The sequence below is a fragment of the Scardinius erythrophthalmus genome (assembly GCF_964197995.2).
Source record: "Scardinius erythrophthalmus genome assembly, chromosome: 7".
NCBI classification, from domain to species: domain Eukaryota; kingdom Metazoa; phylum Chordata; class Actinopteri; order Cypriniformes; family Leuciscidae; genus Scardinius; species Scardinius erythrophthalmus.
This window is the reverse complement of record NC_138227.1, coordinates 45,506,617-45,525,657: the sequence shown is the minus strand read 5'-3', so window position 1 is coordinate 45,525,657 and position 19,041 is coordinate 45,506,617. Positions and strand designations below refer to the sequence as shown.

At 40.3% G+C, this 19,041-nt stretch overlaps 1 protein-coding gene across 1 annotated transcript in view; it reads left to right on the top strand.

Moving 5' to 3' along the window:
• The first annotated feature begins 418 nt into the window (after nt 1-418).
• ift80 (intraflagellar transport 80 homolog (Chlamydomonas)) overlaps nt 419-19,041 on the top strand; it is a 53,460-nt gene continuing 34,837 nt past the window's right edge. Inside the window, exons 1-8 of the mRNA XM_081370724.1 lie at nt 419-556; nt 634-710; nt 2,851-3,071; nt 6,173-6,283; nt 7,042-7,110; nt 8,528-8,637; nt 10,617-10,706; nt 12,192-12,329. Coding sequence (XP_081226850.1) covers nt 673-710; nt 2,851-3,071; nt 6,173-6,283; nt 7,042-7,110; nt 8,528-8,637; nt 10,617-10,706; nt 12,192-12,329 — 777 coding nt within the window. The 5' untranslated portion in view covers nt 419-556; nt 634-672. The remainder of the gene's footprint in view (nt 557-633; nt 711-2,850; nt 3,072-6,172; nt 6,284-7,041; nt 7,111-8,527; nt 8,638-10,616; nt 10,707-12,191; nt 12,330-19,041) is intronic.

Sequence of the window (19,041 nt, the reverse complement as noted above, 5' to 3'; positions counted from 1 at the left end):
CACTGAGCATGTACAAAAGTCGAATCAATGGCGATGTATTTAAAAGTTTTAAGTTTCTAAAGAAAAAAGGAGGCCATAGCGTTAAAGAAAAATAAATAAACACACAGATTTTTTCTCTAATGAATAGCTAATTTAGCAAATCTTACATAAACATATGAAATTTGTGTTCCCCCCCCCCCCCAAAAAAAAAAAAAACTGGGAATAAAAAACTGAGAATGATTAATAAAACACAAATTATTTAACATTATACACCGCTACGTCTCGTGAGAACTGATGCAGTAGGTTTGGAGGAGGTAAGTCTCGCGAGATGTGAGGCAGCGTTGTTTTAACTCCTGTTCACTTCCTATTATACTGCAGGGAAAACAACCCGTAACATAAGAAAAAGAAGACGACTGGGAGATGATGTATACGACTAGTGTTTACTCAATAGTGCTCTCCCTCAACATAGACAGCCTCAAGATCATTTAATGTTTCTAAAGCTATTTTATTCAGAAGAAGTAGCTCGCTAGCACGGCAGTGGCGAACGCGTTTCCGTGGCAACGGCGCCTGCAGTCAGGTAAACAAGCATGTTTCATTACCGCTACTCTCCTCACGATACATGAGTGGGTTTTCATCGTTTCTTCTTATAAACAGGGAACTATATCGCATTTAAAGCACCAGAGACGCTGAAGGATGCGGTTGAAAACATCTCTCCTGAAGGAACCCAAACATATCCTTTACATTTACTGTTCATATAAAGTAATAATGCATAATGTAAAGAACTCGTTGTGTATCGTGTCTGTCTAGAGTTTACACTGATTTCCTCTGATTGCATCTCTTATTTTGCTGTGAGATGATGATGTTTGAAACACAAACTGTACGTCTTGGTCACTATAATATATATATAGCAATTTTGGTTCTTTCATGAATTTATTAATGGTCTCCTGGAAATGTGACCAAAAATATACATACAACAACTTGAACTTAAGTGCTAAGTCCCATGTGTACAGTCATCATTATGATGCTCTGATGGATGTAGTTGAACTGCAGCAGTGGTCGAAGATTCAGTCTAAAGCTTGTGGATGATGGACAACAAAAGTGCCTTAATTGAAGTAAAATTGCAGCCAAACGTTGTTGTATGTCTGTATATTTTTTTTGGTCACATTTCCAGAAGATCCTCAATAACGTATATGAAGGATCAAAGACGGTTTGTAAACTTTTGAAGTTATAACTAACAACTTTAAAACACTCGCACTGCATTCCATACATAAAAATAAACCTAAACACTTAATCCCAAGGTAGAAGAAGTGAAAACAAATGAGGTGTTCGTTTGAGTGCTACTTACTCTTATAGTGCACAGATGAAACCCTGAGGGCCGGCTGTGATCGTGGCAGACGTGACGTGACGACAGCAGCATAACCAAGCTTCAGTATCACCACACAATAAACTCTGCTGAACTACATTTGAAACAATTGTCCAAAAAAAAAAAATTATATATCAAAAAGAGAAGTCCACTATGGGCAGTTTTTGCTATTTAAAAGAGGCCCTATTATGTCTTGAAGTTGTTTCAGGCTCTACTAAAGCAGGTTTTCCTGTTTGAATGTTGATTATTCTCCTCATATTCTCCATTGTTGCGGCTCCTCTCTTCCCAGTCTGTCAGTAACGCTCTGTTTACTTCCTGTCTCTATGAAGCCCCTCCTTCTGAAAAGCACACTGTGCTCTGATTGGTCGGCTGGATCAGTGTGTTGTGATTGGTCGAGCGCTTCGAGTGTGTTTGGGAAATGCCCCGCCCCTTTCCATAACCGCCAGTTTAACACACTACTAACTAACTCAACCAGGCCCCGCCCCTTTATTCTGCGCATTAATTATTATAATGAGGAATATTGTGACGTGTTCGTTCCTGGAAGAAACTCAAGATACAATGGAGGGTTTCAGGGAGTTCAGGAACACTGACACTGATATAGAGAAGAACTGGAGCTTTGCAGAGCTTTTTCAGGCTCAAACAGCAACATCACACACTAAAGCCCTATTCGGACGGGATTAGTAATGTAATTTTACCACAGGACGTCTGTAATAATAATAATGGCCAATTCGCACGGGATAAGAAATCTCAGTAAAACTAGCACTAGCACAGTCATCCGCCGTCTCCCTCCTGTCGTCATGTGTGTATTACTCTGCTTCCTGATATCACATGTGCAAACACATATAACCTATATTTATATATATATAAACAGTTAGGTCTGGTCGAACGATGTATTAATTAACTTCAGATTGGATTGTGTTGGTAATAGACACTTACCTAACGCTAAAAGAAGTGTTGTGCCTCTGACAAGTGCTGTCGATCTTCTCTCTGATCTGAATGGTGTGTGTGTGAAACACTTGAGTTTTGCCACAGACTCGTCCCAGCGTCTAGAACACAACTGAATGCTTTTTCAAGCGCCTCCATCCTTGGAAAAACCACGGTGAACTACTTTAAACAGGAAATTATGGAATATTTACGTACATATTTACAGCGGGTCTATTCGCACGGGATTAGTGTCACCTGAGGTCATTTTTCAGGACCTTTTTTAAGTCGCTGTAATCTTTCCTGACATTGTCCGTGATGATCACTGAGATGCACATTCAGACGGGACTAAAATCACTGAGAAGCTCTGGTAATAACTACTCTACCCCACCTCTCCATGTTACACTAATCCAGTCTGAAAGGGCTTTAGAAAGAAGATTAACATGTGAGAAAAGCAGAATAGGTGCTCTTTAAAACTCTGGTGTGCTTTCTGTGGCATCTTTGCCCTGATCTCTGAGGCTGTTGTGAGGAGGAGGTGTGTAGTGAGTGTGCAGGACGCCTGTTTGAGCCCTTAACAGCGCAGCACACCGCGAGCTGGTGAGCGCTGTGGGATGGACCTCGGCGGACGAGCTGTACTCCTGCAGCGACGACCACCAGATCCTCCGCTGGAACCTGCTCTCCAACGACACCAGTGTGCTCGTCAAACTGCAGGACCACATCTATCCCCTCGACCTGCACTGGTTCCCCAAGACCCTGAGCGGGAAGAAGCAAGCCGTGGCCGAGGTCTTCGCCCTCACCAGCACTGACGGTAAGACCTCTGCTGTGATCCGCCTCCTCACATGTGACGTGTGCTGTGCAAGTGTAAAGGGGACATATCATGAAAATCCGTGTGTAAGTGCTATAATCGGGTCCCCGGTGCATCTACCAACCCAGAAAATGTGAAAAGTGAAAACCCGTAACTGTGTTTTGGTAAGCCTTTCTCTGCATGTGTACAAATAAGCCAATCAGATTTCGCTCTCCTTCTGACGTAGGAAGAGGACCCGCCTTTATTCATTATTATTGCAGATATGGGGTTTGGGTCTGTGGGACTGTTTCTGGGGATCCACTTTTTATTTTACCTGCCTTTTGTCTTCTGCATTCTCCTTACCCTTGTCTCCTGTTCTTCCCTCAGACTCGTCCCCCAGAAACAGTCCCAAACCCCATCTCTTAAACATTAATAAAGGCTGGTTTCTAAAGTACTTCTTCCTGCCTCTATGTATTAATGCTCATGGGTAGCCGTAATGGGTTCATTCAGACCTTAACATTAAGTATTTTACTGTTATGTGTCAACAAGATTCAACAAGACATTTTCACCTGGCTATAGCCAATGTTTAGATCTGTTGTGGTATTTATGCAAATTAGCACATACGTAATTAGATTATGCACCGTTTGTCCATGTTAACAAACAATTTAAAAAAACTTGTAATACATTTTTTGTTTGTCTTGATGTAAGTAATCAACTCAGTAATTTTCATGGTGATATCTAAAGGTTAACATTTTTACCCTATTCACGTGAGAGAAAGAAGAGGTTTTTTTTTCCTTAGTCAGCATATATTGAGGATACAAAATCAGTTGAGTTTGCTTCTGTTGCAATTTGTTCAACCTTTTTTCATAAAATGATTGGACTAAAATGTCTCCACTAGAAGTCGACCGATTCATGGGTTTTGCCGATATATATCGGTACCGATAGTTGATTGGTGGAACTATCATTATCGGCAAAAATCCATACCGATAGTTTTTCCAGGTTGAGTCCGTTGGTGGAGCGGCTGAGAAGAGTAGCCTATGCTGCCATCACACAGTACGAGAGCGCTGAGAAGAGGCTGCTGGTGTTATACCGAGCGAGAGCGGCCTCTAGAGAGCCAAGGGAGTGGGATCTGGTAAGCGACTCATGGCAAGGGATGGCCCACAACTTGGGTCTCCTCGAGTCGCTCTGCAGGAGAACGGGTCTGAGGGTTCAGGGTTAAGCCGAGCAAGTGCAATGGTTTCATACTCACCCCATCAAGCGATTCTTTCTCGGTCACCAACTGTCCTCCATGGGTTCAGTTCCCCAAACATGGTCGGTGCGGCAGAGACCGTGGGGTGTCTAGGGGTACAGATCAGCCCCTGGAAAGGAGTAACAAAGCCTACCCTGTCTGAAAACCTGCTGTGTTGGTGCGAGAGTACAGGCAGGGCTTTGCTTGAACCGTCTCAGAAGGCGGCCATCTTGAACAAGTTTGCCATTTCCAGATTTTCCAAAAGTTTTAAGAACAATAAGTTTTGTTATTACTGGAGTATCTGAAGCTCGTGTAAAGGCTCCGCCCTCTTCTGAGCGGAGGCGGAGCAGCAGCTCATTTGCATTTAAAGGGACACACACAAAAGGGCCAAATTTGACAAACTATAGTAAATGATTTTGAGCTGAAATTTCACAGACACATACATTACATCTTACATCTTATATTACATCTTGTGAAAAGGGGCATAATATGTCACCTTTAAACATACGACCTGTTGTGTTGTGCTTTGGGGTGAAACACGGGCCCCCAGTACTTGAATATGGCCTGTGTTCAATCACTGGCTTTAAAGCTTTTGTTCAGAGCTGCTGACAAATGTTAGAGAAAAAAGTGTATTTCTGCTCACATGCATCTCATTTCCACATTTGTATTTTGTGCACCTCTAACCTGCACTCACACGCACTAAATATAGCAGCAACATGCTGATTTGCAGTTTTAGCCGACCACAAATTACACAGAACACTCATGGTTCTTTTAATAGGCAGCGCCACTAAGTATACGCCTGGCTAGAGTCGTCGATATCCGTCTCTGTGCCTGACTCTGTGTGTCTGCAGCGCTGCTCTGATCGGCTCAGAGGAAACAAGCACACACAGTATGACGAGTTTTGCACAATTTGATAATATATACAAGATTAAAAAGTCTACGGCTGAATTTCTAAGGTCATATTTCACCCTAGAAAAAAAAACATTAAGAAACTGTATTTATGACAACAATGTAACAATATTTTCATGACAGCTAAGCTGATATTTCCCACATATTTTGCTTTTTACTTTCACATTCATTGGTAATACTCAGTATTTGCAAATTGCAGTGATAGACTGTCTGTCTTTATACTGTCATCCCTTCAATTCAGTGATGCATTACTTCTTTAAAGTCCCCCTGTGGTGAAAATCCAGCTTTTAATGTTGTTTATATGTCTGTGTGGTGTTTTTAATATGCTTTAAGACAAACCATGTGTAAATTCATAAGTCGACAGCATTGCTGAGTATTTCCTCCTTAAAACTGCAGTGAACCAAAGACAGTCTCAAAAACACGCTTTGAAATCGCTGGTGTTTCTGACGTCACAAACTACCTTGTAACCAATCAGATCAACGTGTGATCGTCAACCAGTGGATCTCTGAGCTGAGTGAGTGAGTGGAGGCGGGGCTCATTTGCATATTCATAGACCCACGCATACTAAATGAGGCAAGGGTGTCGAGTTACAGTCAAGATATTTAAAGGCATGAAGATATTTTTTTCAAGAAAAAATTTTTTTAAAATGTAATTTTGGTGATCAAAGATGAGTTTTAAGGGACTACAGGGGGACTTTAAGACCCGTTCACACTGAGGATGATAACTACAACTATAAAGGTTTATGAATTATTCTGTGGGAATAGGGAAGTCCACACCACGGGTGCAATGATAACAACACACTATCATTGGATCAGCCAATCAGACTCCACCGGACATCAAAAAGCTGAAGTATTTAAATAGAGTTATCATTAGTTATTGTTCTCGCTGTGAATTATGCAGAGTTTGGTCACCGTCTTACTCATCGAGTGTGTGTGATCAGAGGATGTGTGCTCGCTCTCACTGGACGGTGTGCTGTTGTGTTGTGCAGGTAAACTCCACCTGGTGTCTAAATCGGGCCGCATAGAGAAGAGCGTGGAGGCGCATCGGGGAGCCGTTCTCGCTGGACGCTGGAATCATGACGGGACCGCTCTCATCACAGGTTCATCACTACACACACACACCAATGATGAAACCACACTCTCACTGGATAAAAGCAGACAAGTCTAATGAAAGTTGTGTTCATGAAAATTAATAGTAATTGTTATAAATTACACACAAAAAAAAGATTTAGCCTGTCTATGACAATTGTCTGCTGTGTTTTTGAGCTCTGAACTGCTAGGAATCTGTTTCTGTAGGAAGTATGAAATTAAGTGGATACTATAGTTCATTTCGACTGACCTCTACTGATCCTGTTGTTCCAAACCTGTATGACTTTATGACTGTATGACCCCCCCACCAACATGAGCCAACTCAAGTCTGTTGTGTTTTGTATAACACTTTTCACAATACACATTGTTTCATAGCCACTGGAAGGGAAGTGATATTGTAACTGACAGTCAGTGTCAATGATGAATAAATAAAGTCGCTATTTGAACAGTTTGATCAAAACCGTGATTGGAAGTCATGCATTCAGTGAGCAAGACGAAGACGACTGTAGTCTTACAACATGAACAATGAACTGTGAGATTAGTTGTTGTGAAGCTCTTGTCACACAGAGACGCTTTTCATCATCCAGTTAGTTCCTCATAGATAAGGTCAAGTCCCACTCTTTAGTTTATTTCTTTGTTGGTTATACTACTTCACATTATTAAAGAAAAATGGGTACCAGCTGAGTTTAAGCACACAGGTCAGATTTACATAGTAGACTGTTTACAAGGATGTTATTTTTCTCTGTGTGTGTGTGTGTGTGTGTGTCAGCTGGTGAAGATGGACAGCTCAAGATCTGGTCTAAGAGTGGGATGCTGAGGTCAACTCTAGCCCAACAAGGTACACACACACACACACACACTAACCCGACCCCTAAACCTACCCATCACACACACACACAAACTCACAAACACTCATGGTTGGTCTTAAAGCACATTAAAAACACCACATAGACATGTATAAACAACATTAAAAGCTGGATTTCACCACAGGGGGACTTTACACATTCAGTCTTTTAATTCCATTAAAGTCCATTTTATTTAATAATTTGATTACGATTTAAATGCGCACAAATCAGTTCAAAGGCATCATAACTTCAGCAGAAGAAAATCCTGGACATCATATAAAGCTTTAAAACCCGTGTTTGGTTCAGACGTCTGACAGTCAGAGAGAACTGCTCTGCTCAATAGTGTGATCACTAGAGCTGCAGTATAATGAGCTTTATGATGACTACACTGACTCACAGCGGACCGTAAAGCCCACTGTTTACTGAGTGAACTTAGAGAGATTAGTAGAACTTGTGTTTAATTTACTCGTCCAGCATGATTACCTCATGTAGAGTTGAGTAACTCTGATTAACTCTGCTGCTGCGAGACATCACACACACTTATGGAACAGCTTGACACATAAAAACACATGTTAGCCCAAACAGAATTCCCAACGACCCAAACAGAATTGTCTGAACAATACTGCTGAAACATTCCCAGCATGCACTGCAGCACGAATTAATCATAGGATCATTGTTTCACAGTTTGCTGACTTTTCAAACCTTTGTTGTTGTTTAGTCGTCATTGTTAGTTATTTGATGTGTTGTGATGTTAAGAGCTCATGTTTTTACATTTGTTGATTGTCACCATTCTTGAGGTTTATGTTCAACTTTCTAAAACTTTATCCCAGATATCTCTGCTTTGCGACTTCAGAAAGAGATAGGAGATTGAGTTTTAAGGGATGAACTGATTGACTACAGGGAGACTTTAAAAAAAGATGCATGTCAGGTTGGGGTAAGAAGTGAGGATTTGGTTGAGATAGAGCTCACTCCGGCAGTGTGTTTGAGCAGGGATAGAGGAAACTCATTACAGCCTCCTGTCAGCAGGACACCACACACACACACACACACACACACCTGGAGCGGCTCACATGACCACATCTCTCACTCACTCTCTGAGAGACACATGCACACCAGAACAATGTTTATCGCAAGAAAGCATCTGAAGACGGCGATCACGTGTACATGCGTTGTGTTAGTGGAGTGAGCAGCTTGCGCCGCACAGTTTCTTACTTCAGTGATCCCACACACACACACACACACACACACACTCTTGACCGCATGCGTTCTTCAGCAGAAACCCAGGTGTGCTGCACCGCTTCCTCCTGATCCCTCAATCGGCGTAAGAAAAACAGCAAACCCCTGGAATAAGCTGTTTCCTAAGGTTCACATTTAACTCCCTGCTCGTGTGTGTGTGTGTGTGTTTGACAGGGACGCCGGTGTACTCGGTGGCCTGGGCTCCAGACTCGGGACGGGTTCTGTACACGTCGGGTCGGCAGCTGGTGGTGAAGCCACTGCAGCCCAGCTCCAAAGTCCTGCAGGTACTCACACACCATCAGGACCATCTCTGACACACACGTGCGGCATCTCAACATACGCCACTCTCTGCCCAGCCTAACAACACCAGGTGGATGAAAGTTGGCAAACATGTTTAAGTCAAAGAAAAAGCACAGCCCATCACGAGTAGTTTCTATATTATCTGTAAACAGTTACATAATCACGGTTAGGTGTAAGCAATATAACAGTTACCCATTTCTTTACCAGTAGAAGTTTTCGGGTATCGATTCTCAGAGCCATGGCAAAAAAATCTTATTTTACCTGATTTGATTGAGTTTACAGTCCTAATGAGATAAAAATGAGGCTGTGTAACTCAAATAATGGGAGGAACCATTTTTCTGTTGTGTTGTTCTTGTGAGCTGCACACAAATCATTTAGAAGAAGTTCAGTTTACCTGATCAACGGTGTGCTGTTAGCGAACATTACGCTGATGAGAGTTGTGTTGAGATGAGTGTGTAAATACACTGTCCCCTCAGTAACACAACAGACCGCTGAGAGAAGAGAGCAGTGAAGAAATCTGACATGTGTTTGACCCAGAACTAGTATATCTATCAGTTATTTTAAACTCCCTGCCATGTCTTTGGAACGGGACTTTATGCTCGTAAAAACATAAACAGAACATAATTAAGTTCCCATACATAACCAAACATGAACCCAATACTTACGTTAGGGGAATGCTGTGCGTTCGCTGGGTAAACGGTGATGTAGTCATGTCACATAACTAACTGTGATGATTGAGTTGGATGGGATGGCTAGAGATATGTCTGTGTTTTTGTTATAGTGCACGACCCTTGACCTCCTCTCCTCAGACCCAGGGGTGGGGGTCACAGTCGGGTCACATTAACTCAGCAAAAACACACAACACCACGCATTCAGATCAGATCTCTGGAAACAAAACAGAGTGTGTGTGTGTGTGTGTGTGTGTGTGTGTGTGTGTGTGTGTGCGCGCGCGCGCGCGTGTGTGTGTGTGTGTGTGTGTGTGTGTGTGTGCGCGCAGTGTTTCTAGAGAGAACAGAATCTAGATTAGGATGTGTGCACATGTGTTCAGGCTGTGCATACATAGCTTATACATACAATATTCACTGTACTGCAGTGAACATTACACTCATCATCATCATCATTTTCGTCATCAGCATTATGGGAGCTGTGGTATGGCTCAACATGGCTATCACACTGTTTTAATCAAACTCATTCCCATGGTCAAATTATGCTTAAAGGGTTAGTTCACTCAAAAAGGAAAATTACTTTTAACGACTAAAGACATCATTAAAGTAATCCATGTGACTCCAGTGGTTTATCCTCAGTTTAATGAGGTTTTATATTTGACAATATGAATCTCCAGCCCGCGTTCAGGAGAGCACCGCGACGCTTGCGTTGCATGTTGTGTTGATGTGCGTTGTTGCTGTCGTGTAAGTGTGCGTCAGAGATCAATATTTTGTAAATTATGTTTTTTTTGCACAACCAAAGCTCTCGCGCTGCTTTATAAAACTGAGTCACATGGGTTACTTTAATGATGTCTGTACGACCTTTCTGGGAAAGTGGACATAGCCTGTCAATGGAGGGACAGAAAGCTCTCAGATTACATTAAAAAGATCTTCATTTGTGTTCTGAAGATGAAGGAAAGTCTTATGGGTTTGGATCGGCATGAGGGAGAGTAATTACTGACAGAATTGACATGTTTGGGTGAACTAACACTTTAATGTCATCGAGACCACTTTGGTGTATTCATGTACATTTACAAATGCCCACTGGAGCATAATGACAGTCATAGGCTGATGCTGTGCATGTGTTTCTGAGTGTTCTGGTCAAACTCAGAAGCACAGCTCTTCTCAACAAGACACACAATCATTCCTGTAGCTCAAATCTCAGATGCATGAACTGACAACATAACTGAGCATATACACTGAATGCAGTGTGTCTGTGTGTAATAAACAGCACTCGTGATTGTGCTCTGTGTCTGCAGTGGAAAGCTCATGATGGAGTCATCCTGAAGGTGGACTGGAGTGCCGTCAATGATCTCATACTGTCAGGAGGAGAAGACTGCAAATATAAGGTCAGCACATGATAATGCAATACCCTCGAGTTGAACTGTTGTCGTCTTGCTTTCTGTGAAGACAGTAAAGGCCGCTTCACACTGGATTGCAGAGGGCGTCTGAGGCCGATCACTGGGTTCACTGATGCTCCTGTGACATGGTGACTGTTAAAGCTGCAGTGCAGATTATTGACCCCAGTGCAGAGCATTCATCACGGGTGTTCACACTCCAGGAGCCTGACACAAACACTCCAGCTGTCCTCCGGTTTCAGTGGCCATGATCCGCTGGTAAAACAGAACATAGTGGCAGAGCGTGGCAGTGATGCAGCTCACATCAATGCCAGACTGGCTCTTCAGAGATGGAGATAACTCCAAGGGCCAGATTCACTAGACGGGGCGCATTAGTGTGAGAGCCCCATTTAAGAGTGCGGCGCGTGATCTACTGATAACACAAATGAAAGCACACACACGCAGCCGGATCATTTCTATAATGACCAACACAATCTACCAAGAGCAGCACAAATCAGCTCAAAATAACGGCTCAAACACCTGGGGCCGGTTTCACAAAGATAGACTTTGACTATGGCTTAGATATAGTAGATAGTCAGACTTCAGATAGACATCTAAATCAGACCGCTGCACAAAGCACTTAAGACTCTGACTATCTTAAGTAGGACTACACTGCAATGCATTCTGGGTAAAATAAGACACTTTTCAAAACAAAAAACATGGCGGATCGAGTAAGCACATTCAACCGCTCAGTGCAGTTTACCCCAGTGGAAAATATGTGTTTGTTGGAGGAGTATAACAGTTACAAGGACATTTTACTTGGGAAATTTAGCGGAGAATGTAGTAACAAGAAGAAATGTTTAAATTATGAGCCATTTTCCCTTGTCTTTTGGCTGGGGTAAGGGGTCTCATTTTTTTGCTCTAAATTAAGTCAGTCTTTAGTCTATGAGCACATTTTAGACTTGTCTAACACTATAGAACGGTCTAAAATAGCTTTGTGAAACCGGCCCCAGTACATTGACCAGAGCAAACCTTAGTCAATCTCCTTTAATTACTCATTTAAATCCTCTCCTCCCATAAATACTGCGTCTGAAACTCCTACACATGCATATGCAATAAGGTCAGCCGCAAAAATGACCCTGTGCTCGACTTGTTTTAGTTTTACAACTTAACTTACTTTTACAATTGTTGTTCAATATGCCAAAACAACAGTGATAGATATTTACCTGCTCAAAAAACATAATCTACAGATATTTGTCTTTAATTTTTCTATGTAATGCCTTTTATTTTTAGAGGGTCGAGTTATGACCTCATGAGTGACATTTGCTCTGATCACATTATCACCGGTAATCATGGGTACACTGGTACTGAACGAGATCTGCTTAACCACATGACTCATGTTTGTAGAAGCTAGCCGCTGAAAAGAACCTCTTTCAGTGCAGAATGGTTGTGTTGTGATGTGGTCCGTGCTGAGCAGTGTTGACCTCTGACCTCCAGGTGTGGGACAGCTACGGGCGGCTCCTGTTCTCCAGTGCTCCGCATGAGTACCCCATCACGGCACTGGCCTGGGCTCCTGACGGAGAGCTGTTCGCCATGGGCTCCTTCCACACGCTCAGACTGTGTGATAAGACCGGGGTGAGTGGATCCTCCTCTCTCACACACACATTAACAGTTCTAGTGTATTCAGCTGTGTTTAAGGAATCACACGGTCACACAGAACAACTTCACTCACCTGGGCGGCCCGCTCAAACCTTCTGCATTCACAGACTAACCCTCTGCACATGTTCAAATTATTCAGGTTTAAGTTCATTAAAGTTGGAATGTTGGAACATGTTAAATGGAAATCTATTTCCTGAACGCGTCTTATTGATCTGATAGTGAACTATTCATCCATGCATAACGAGCACAGTGATACAAGCTTCAGACATTACCGTGAACATTTGATACCATCACATGCCTATATATATATATATTAACAGATCATGCCCCTTCCACCTCATTATCTCACATATGTGCCTGTAATAGTTTATAAAAGTGACAGTAATTTCTTTCTCATGGTCAGTGCCTACTGTAATCCTGGACAATTTACCTCTCACCACACACTCAAATGTGTGTGTGTTTGAGCAGACTGGTGAAGGGTTAAAGCTGTGAGGGTTTCATATTGTGTGTGTGTGTGTGTGTGTGTGTGTGTGTGTGTGTGTGTGTGTGTGTGTGTGTGTGTGTGTGTGTGTGTGTGTGTGTGTGTGTGTGTGTGTGTGTGTGTGTGTGTGTGTGTGAGAGTGTGTGTGTGTCAGGTGAAGGGTTAAAGCTGTGAGGTTTTTATACGGAGTGCTGTGTGTGTGTGTGTGTGTGTGTGTGTGTGTGTGTCTGGTGAAGGGTTAAAGCGGTGAGGGTTTCATGCGGAGTGCTGTGTGTGTGTGTGTGTGTGTGTGTGTGTGTGTGTCTGGTGAAGGGTTAAAGCGGTGAGGGTTTCATGCGGAGTGCTGTGTGTGTGTGTGTGTGTGTGTGTGTGTGTGTGTGTGTGTGTGTGTGTGTGTGTGTGTGTGTGTGTGTGTGTGTGTGTGTGTGTGTGTGTGTGTGTGTGTGTGTGTGTGTGTGTGTGTCTGGTGAAGGGTTAAAGCGGTGAGGGTTTCATGCGGAGTGCTGTGTGTGTGTGTGTGTGTGTGTGTGTGTGTGTGTGTGTCTGGTGAAGGGTTAAAGCGGTGAGGGTTTCATGCGGAGTGCTGTGTGTGTGTGTGTGTGTGTGTGTGTGTGTGTGTGTGTGTGTGTGTGTGTGTGTGTGTGTGTGTGTGTGTGTGTGTGTGTGTGTCCACTCTTGCGGTGTCCAGTGTCAGTTCAGCATCAGCGCCAGCGTCTCACTGAGTCTGTGCTGATACTGAGATCCAGTCGATCCAGCTTTACAGCTGCCATGATGATCTGACCATCGCACTACATTCAGCTCAAGTGTTGAACAGAGCAACCAATCACAGATCTGCTGTCGAGCTCTGTAGTGTGCAGTCTCTCAGGTGTATGTGTGTGATGGAGTGTGAGTCCAAATGCACATATGCCACTAGACAGAGTGTGTGCAGCATCTGGACTCTGTCACTCACACTAACCAGTGTGACTCGAGTCCAAACCGAGATGATACTGGCTTCTTCCTCTTCCTCTTCCTCTTCTTCTTCTTCTTCTTCTTCTTCTTCTTCTTCTTCTTCTTCTTCTTCTTCTTCTTCTTCTTCTTCTTCTTCTTCTTCTTCTTCTTCTTCTTCTTCTTCTTCTTCCTCTTCTTCTTCCTCTTCCTCTTCTTCTTCTTCCTCTTCTTCTTCTTCCTCCTCTTCAGTGATGACTGAATTAACCCACTCAGTTTGTCATGATTTGTGTTGTGTGGAGCTTGAAGACAAACGAGTTTCAGAGTAAGTTTAGAGTTGACAAAAAACAAGTATACTCCAAGTTCAAGTATAGCTAAGTAAAGTTCAAGTATAGTGTAAGTATTCATTCTTTAAGTAAGCATACTAAAATCAAATAGTAGTAGACTTGTAAGTGTACTGTTTCAGTAATACGTGGGACTAAATTGGCCCACTTTTTAGTGTATAAAGCAGTACACTTTTAGGTATACTTTAAGTGTAACAGTTGTAAACTAGTTGTATACTCAAAGTTTACTACTAAGGTTTTAAAAATACTACAAATCAGTGTATAGGTTTACTGATAGTGTTCTAGTTAAGTACTTGTAGCGCATTTTTAGTTTCTGAAAATACATTTTTGAAGTGTACTGTCAGTGAACTGATAGATTAGTAGTTTTATACGGCCAGTATACTTTTTCTTTAAGTGAACCTAACATCATACTTAGAGCTTACTATTTATATTTTACTTGTGCACTTTTAAGTATACTACTATCTAAGTGTTAATTTTTATACTTGAAATATACCTTTAACTGTACTTTAACTCTTTAACTGTACTTTAACTCTTTAACTGCACTTTAACTCTTTAGCTGTACTTTAACTCTTTAACTGCACTTTAACTCTTTAGCTTTAACTGCAATTTAACTCTTTAGCTTTAACTGTACTTTAACTCTTTAGCTTTAACTGCACTTTAACTCTTTAGCTGTACTTTAACTCTTTAACTGTACTTTAACTCTTTAGCTGTACTTTAACTCTTTAACTGCACTTTAACTCTTTAGCTTTAACTGCACTTTAACTCTTTAGCTTTAACTGTACTTTAACTCTTCAGCTGTACTTTAACTCTTTAACTGTACTTTAACTCTTTAGCTTTAACTGCACTTTAACTCTTTAGCTTTAACTGTACTTTAACTCTTTAACTGTACTTTAACTCTTTAACTGCACTTTAACTCTTTAGCTTTAACTGTACTTTAACTCTTTAGCTTTAACTGTACTTTAACTCTTTAGCTTTAACTGTACTTTAACTCTTTAGCTTTAACTGTACTTTAACTCTTTAGCTTTAACTGCACTTTAACTCTTTAGCTTTAACTGTACTTTAACTCTTTAACTGTACTTTAACTCTTTAACTGCACTTTAACTCTTTAGCTTTAACTGTACTTTAACTCTTTAGCTTTAACTGTACTTTAACTCTTTAGCTTTAACTGTACTTTAACTCTTTAGCTTTAACTGCACTTTAACTCTTTAGCTTTAACTGTACTTTAACTCTTTAACTGTACTTTAACTCTTTAACTGTACTTTAACTCTTTAACTGCACTTTAACTCTTTAGCTTTAACTGTACTTTAACTCTTTAGCTTTAACTGCACTTTAACTCTTTAGCTTTAACTGTACTTTAACTCTTTAGCTTTAACTGTACTTTAACTCTTTAACTGCACTTTAACTCTTTAGCTTTAACTGCACTTTAACTCTTTAGCTTTAACTGTACTTTAACTCTTTAACTGTACTTTAACTCTTTAAAGGGGGGGTGAAATGCTCATTTTCACTCAATCTCCTGTTAATCTTGAGTACCTATAGAGTAGTATTGCATCCTTCATATCTCCAAAAAGTCTTTAGTTTTATTATATTATATTAAGAAAGATAGGATGTACCGAGTCTTTCCGGAAAAAAACGAGCGGCTGGAGGCGGGCCGTGTGGGCGAAGCTAAAGCTGTGCTTACCCGCCGAGCCAGTAACAACACACAGAGACAATAGATTAGAAGCAGTTTTACTCACCGAACCTTTATCATTGTGACTGCTTGATCCTTAAGCATTAGACGATCTGCAAATCCGTCGATCTGGGCTTTGTTTATAAAACAATCATCGTCGAAATGCAGGGAACAAACAGTCTACACAACTCCGTTTATGCTCAGGAAAAACAAACTCCATCCACTGGTGCCTTAACGCCGGGTTCTTTGGGAATCTGTGCAGGGTTGTCTTGCCCTGGCAACCAAAAACACACTTCTTTGGTGACATTGGCTTCCCAAAAGCCGGGCAGGGCGCTTTGATGGCGAACTGCTTTCGCTCTCTTTCTCTGGTCTACGAGTGCGCGCGCGCCCGCGATCTTACCGGAGAAGTGCCCTTAGGACCCATATTAGGAAATTCCGTTACATCTGACGTCACACATACCCATAATCGAAAAAAACTTTCCGAAACTTGTGACAAACCGGAAGGACAATTTTTGCCACAGAAATACTCCTTCAAACGTGCAATTAAATTTTTGAAACTTTGTCCATGTTTAGCATGGGAATCCAACTCTTTAACAGTGTAAAAAACTCAGTATGCATGAAATAGCATTTCACCCCCCCCCCCCCCTTTAACTGCACTTTAACTCTTTAGCTTTAACTGCACTTTAACTCTTTAGCTTTAACTGCACTTTAACTCTTTAGCTTTAACTGTACTTTAACTCTTTAGCTTTAACTGTACTTTAACTCTTTAGCTTTAACTGTACTTTAACTCTTTAGCTTTAACTGTACTTTAACTCTTTAGCTTTAAGTGCACTTTAACTCTTTAGGTTTAACTGTACTTTAACTCTTTAACTGTACTTTAACTCTTTAACTGCACTTTAACTCTTTAGCTTTAACTGCACTTTAACTCTTTAGCTTTAACTGTACTTTAACTCTTTAGCTTTAACTGCACTTTAACTCTTTAGCTTTAACTGTACTTTAACTCTTTAGCTTTAACTGTACTTTAACTCTTTAACTGTACTTTAACTCTTTAACTGCACTTTAACTTTAGCTTTAACTGTACTTTAACTCTTTAGCTTTAACTGTACTTTAACTCTTTAACTGTACTTTAACTCTTTAACTGTACTTTAACTCTTTAGCTTTAACTGTACTTTAACTCTTTAACTGTACTTTAACTCTTTAACTGTACTTTAACTCTTTAGCTTTAACTGCACTTTAACTCTTTAGCTTTAACTGTACTTTAACTCTTTAGCTTTAACTGTACTTTAACTCTTTAACTGTACTTTAACTCTTTAACTGCTCTTTAACTCTTTAGCTTTAACTGCACTTTAACTCTTTAGCTTTAAGTGCACTTTAACTCTTTAGGTTTAACTGTACTTTAACTCTTTAACTGTACTTTAACTCTTTAACTGTACTTTAACTCTTTAACTGTACTTTAACTCTTTAACTGCACTTTAACTCTTTAGCTTTAACTGCACTTTAACTCTTTAGCTTTAACTGTACTTTAACTCTTTAGCTTTAACTGCACTTAAACTCTTTAGCTTTAACTGTACTTTAACTCTTTAGCTTTAACTGCACTTTAACTCTTTAGCTTTAACTGTACTTTAACTCTTTAGCTTTAACTGCACTTTAACTCTTTAGCTTTAACTGTACTTTAACTCTTTAACTGTACTTTAACTCTTTAACTGCACTTTAACTCTTTAACTGCACTTTAACTCTTTAACTGTACTTTAACTCTTTAACTGTACTTTAACTCTTTAGCTTTAACTGTACTTTAACTCTTTAACTGTACTTTAACTCTTTAACTGTACTTTAACTTAGGGGTGGGCGATATGGCAAAAATATCATATCACGATTTTTTTCAGGAAAATCACGATTAACGATTTTATCACGATTCTTTTTATGTTGGTTTTACTATTTTGTGACTGAGCATTACAGCCAAACTAATGTCCATATTTTAAAAACAAAGCCTTAGGTAAAAAAATAAAAAAATGGCAGACAGGGGCAAAGATAAAAATATTTGTCATTATTTTCTTTGTTATTATATATTAAGATTAAAGATACACATTACATATACACAACTTAATATACAAATTAAATAGGCAAAACAGTGCTTTATGTTTTCAGCTACAGTAGGTGTATTTAACAGTAGCATTGAAGTAATTAAATGAACAAATGAAAAAAAAACAGACTTCACTGTATAAATTATACATTGATACGTATTAAAGCTACTATTAAAGTTATCAGTCAAGAGCAGTGAGTGATTTTCTCTTTGCATTCTGTTTTATTAACATTAAAGGGATAGTTCTCCTAAAAATTCAAATTATCATAATTTACTCTCTCAAGTTGTTTTAAACTCGAATAAGTTTCTTTCTTCTGTTGAAAATAAAAGTTATTTGGAAGAATGTGGGTAACCAAACAGTTGATGTACCCCAGTGTGACTACCATATATTTTTCTCCTATGGAAGTCAATGGGGACCAGCTACAGTTTGGATAGCCACATTCTTCAAAATATTAATATTAGAAAAATATTAGAAATATTAGAAGGAAATTAATACAGGTTTGGAACAACATTAGAGTGCGTAAATTATGATAGATTTTTATTTTTGGGTGAACTATCCCTTTAAGGACAAGCGGCAGCGTGTTTACTATACTGTCTCTTTAAAAGAGTTGCGCGCGACGCGTCTAATATACACGCATTTGACAAGCAGTTTTTCTCTCAATTTTCTCAAGTTTGCTTTCACTTTAGACATAACCGACTTTATGTAAACCTTGTGTGTATTTAACAGTATAAGCACAATAAGACTCGAAAGATAACTTAGTCCAGTATCCAGGCGCTGGTAGACAGGCTTTTAGTGCATGTGAGCTTCACATGTACGCGCTGAGAAACGCATACGTTAGAACAGCGCATCAGCACGCGAATTAAATGTTTAACCGACAAGGCATTAAAGCACATGCAAATTATGAACTTTTGTGAACTGCAGTCTCCTGTTCTGCTGCGTTAACGTTTTATGTGAATATACGTCGCGTTGTTCAGTATGTTCGGGACAGAGGCGCCAGAACAGATATAATGCACGATTCTACGATATTTCTTCAAAAGCAGATCGTGGAGACATTTTAATCGTCCACGATAAAAAATCGTCATATCGCACACCCCTACTTTAACTCTTTAACTGCACTTTAACTCTTTAGCTTTAACTGTACTTGAACTCTTTAACTGTACTTTAACTCTTTAACTGCACTTTAACTTTAGCT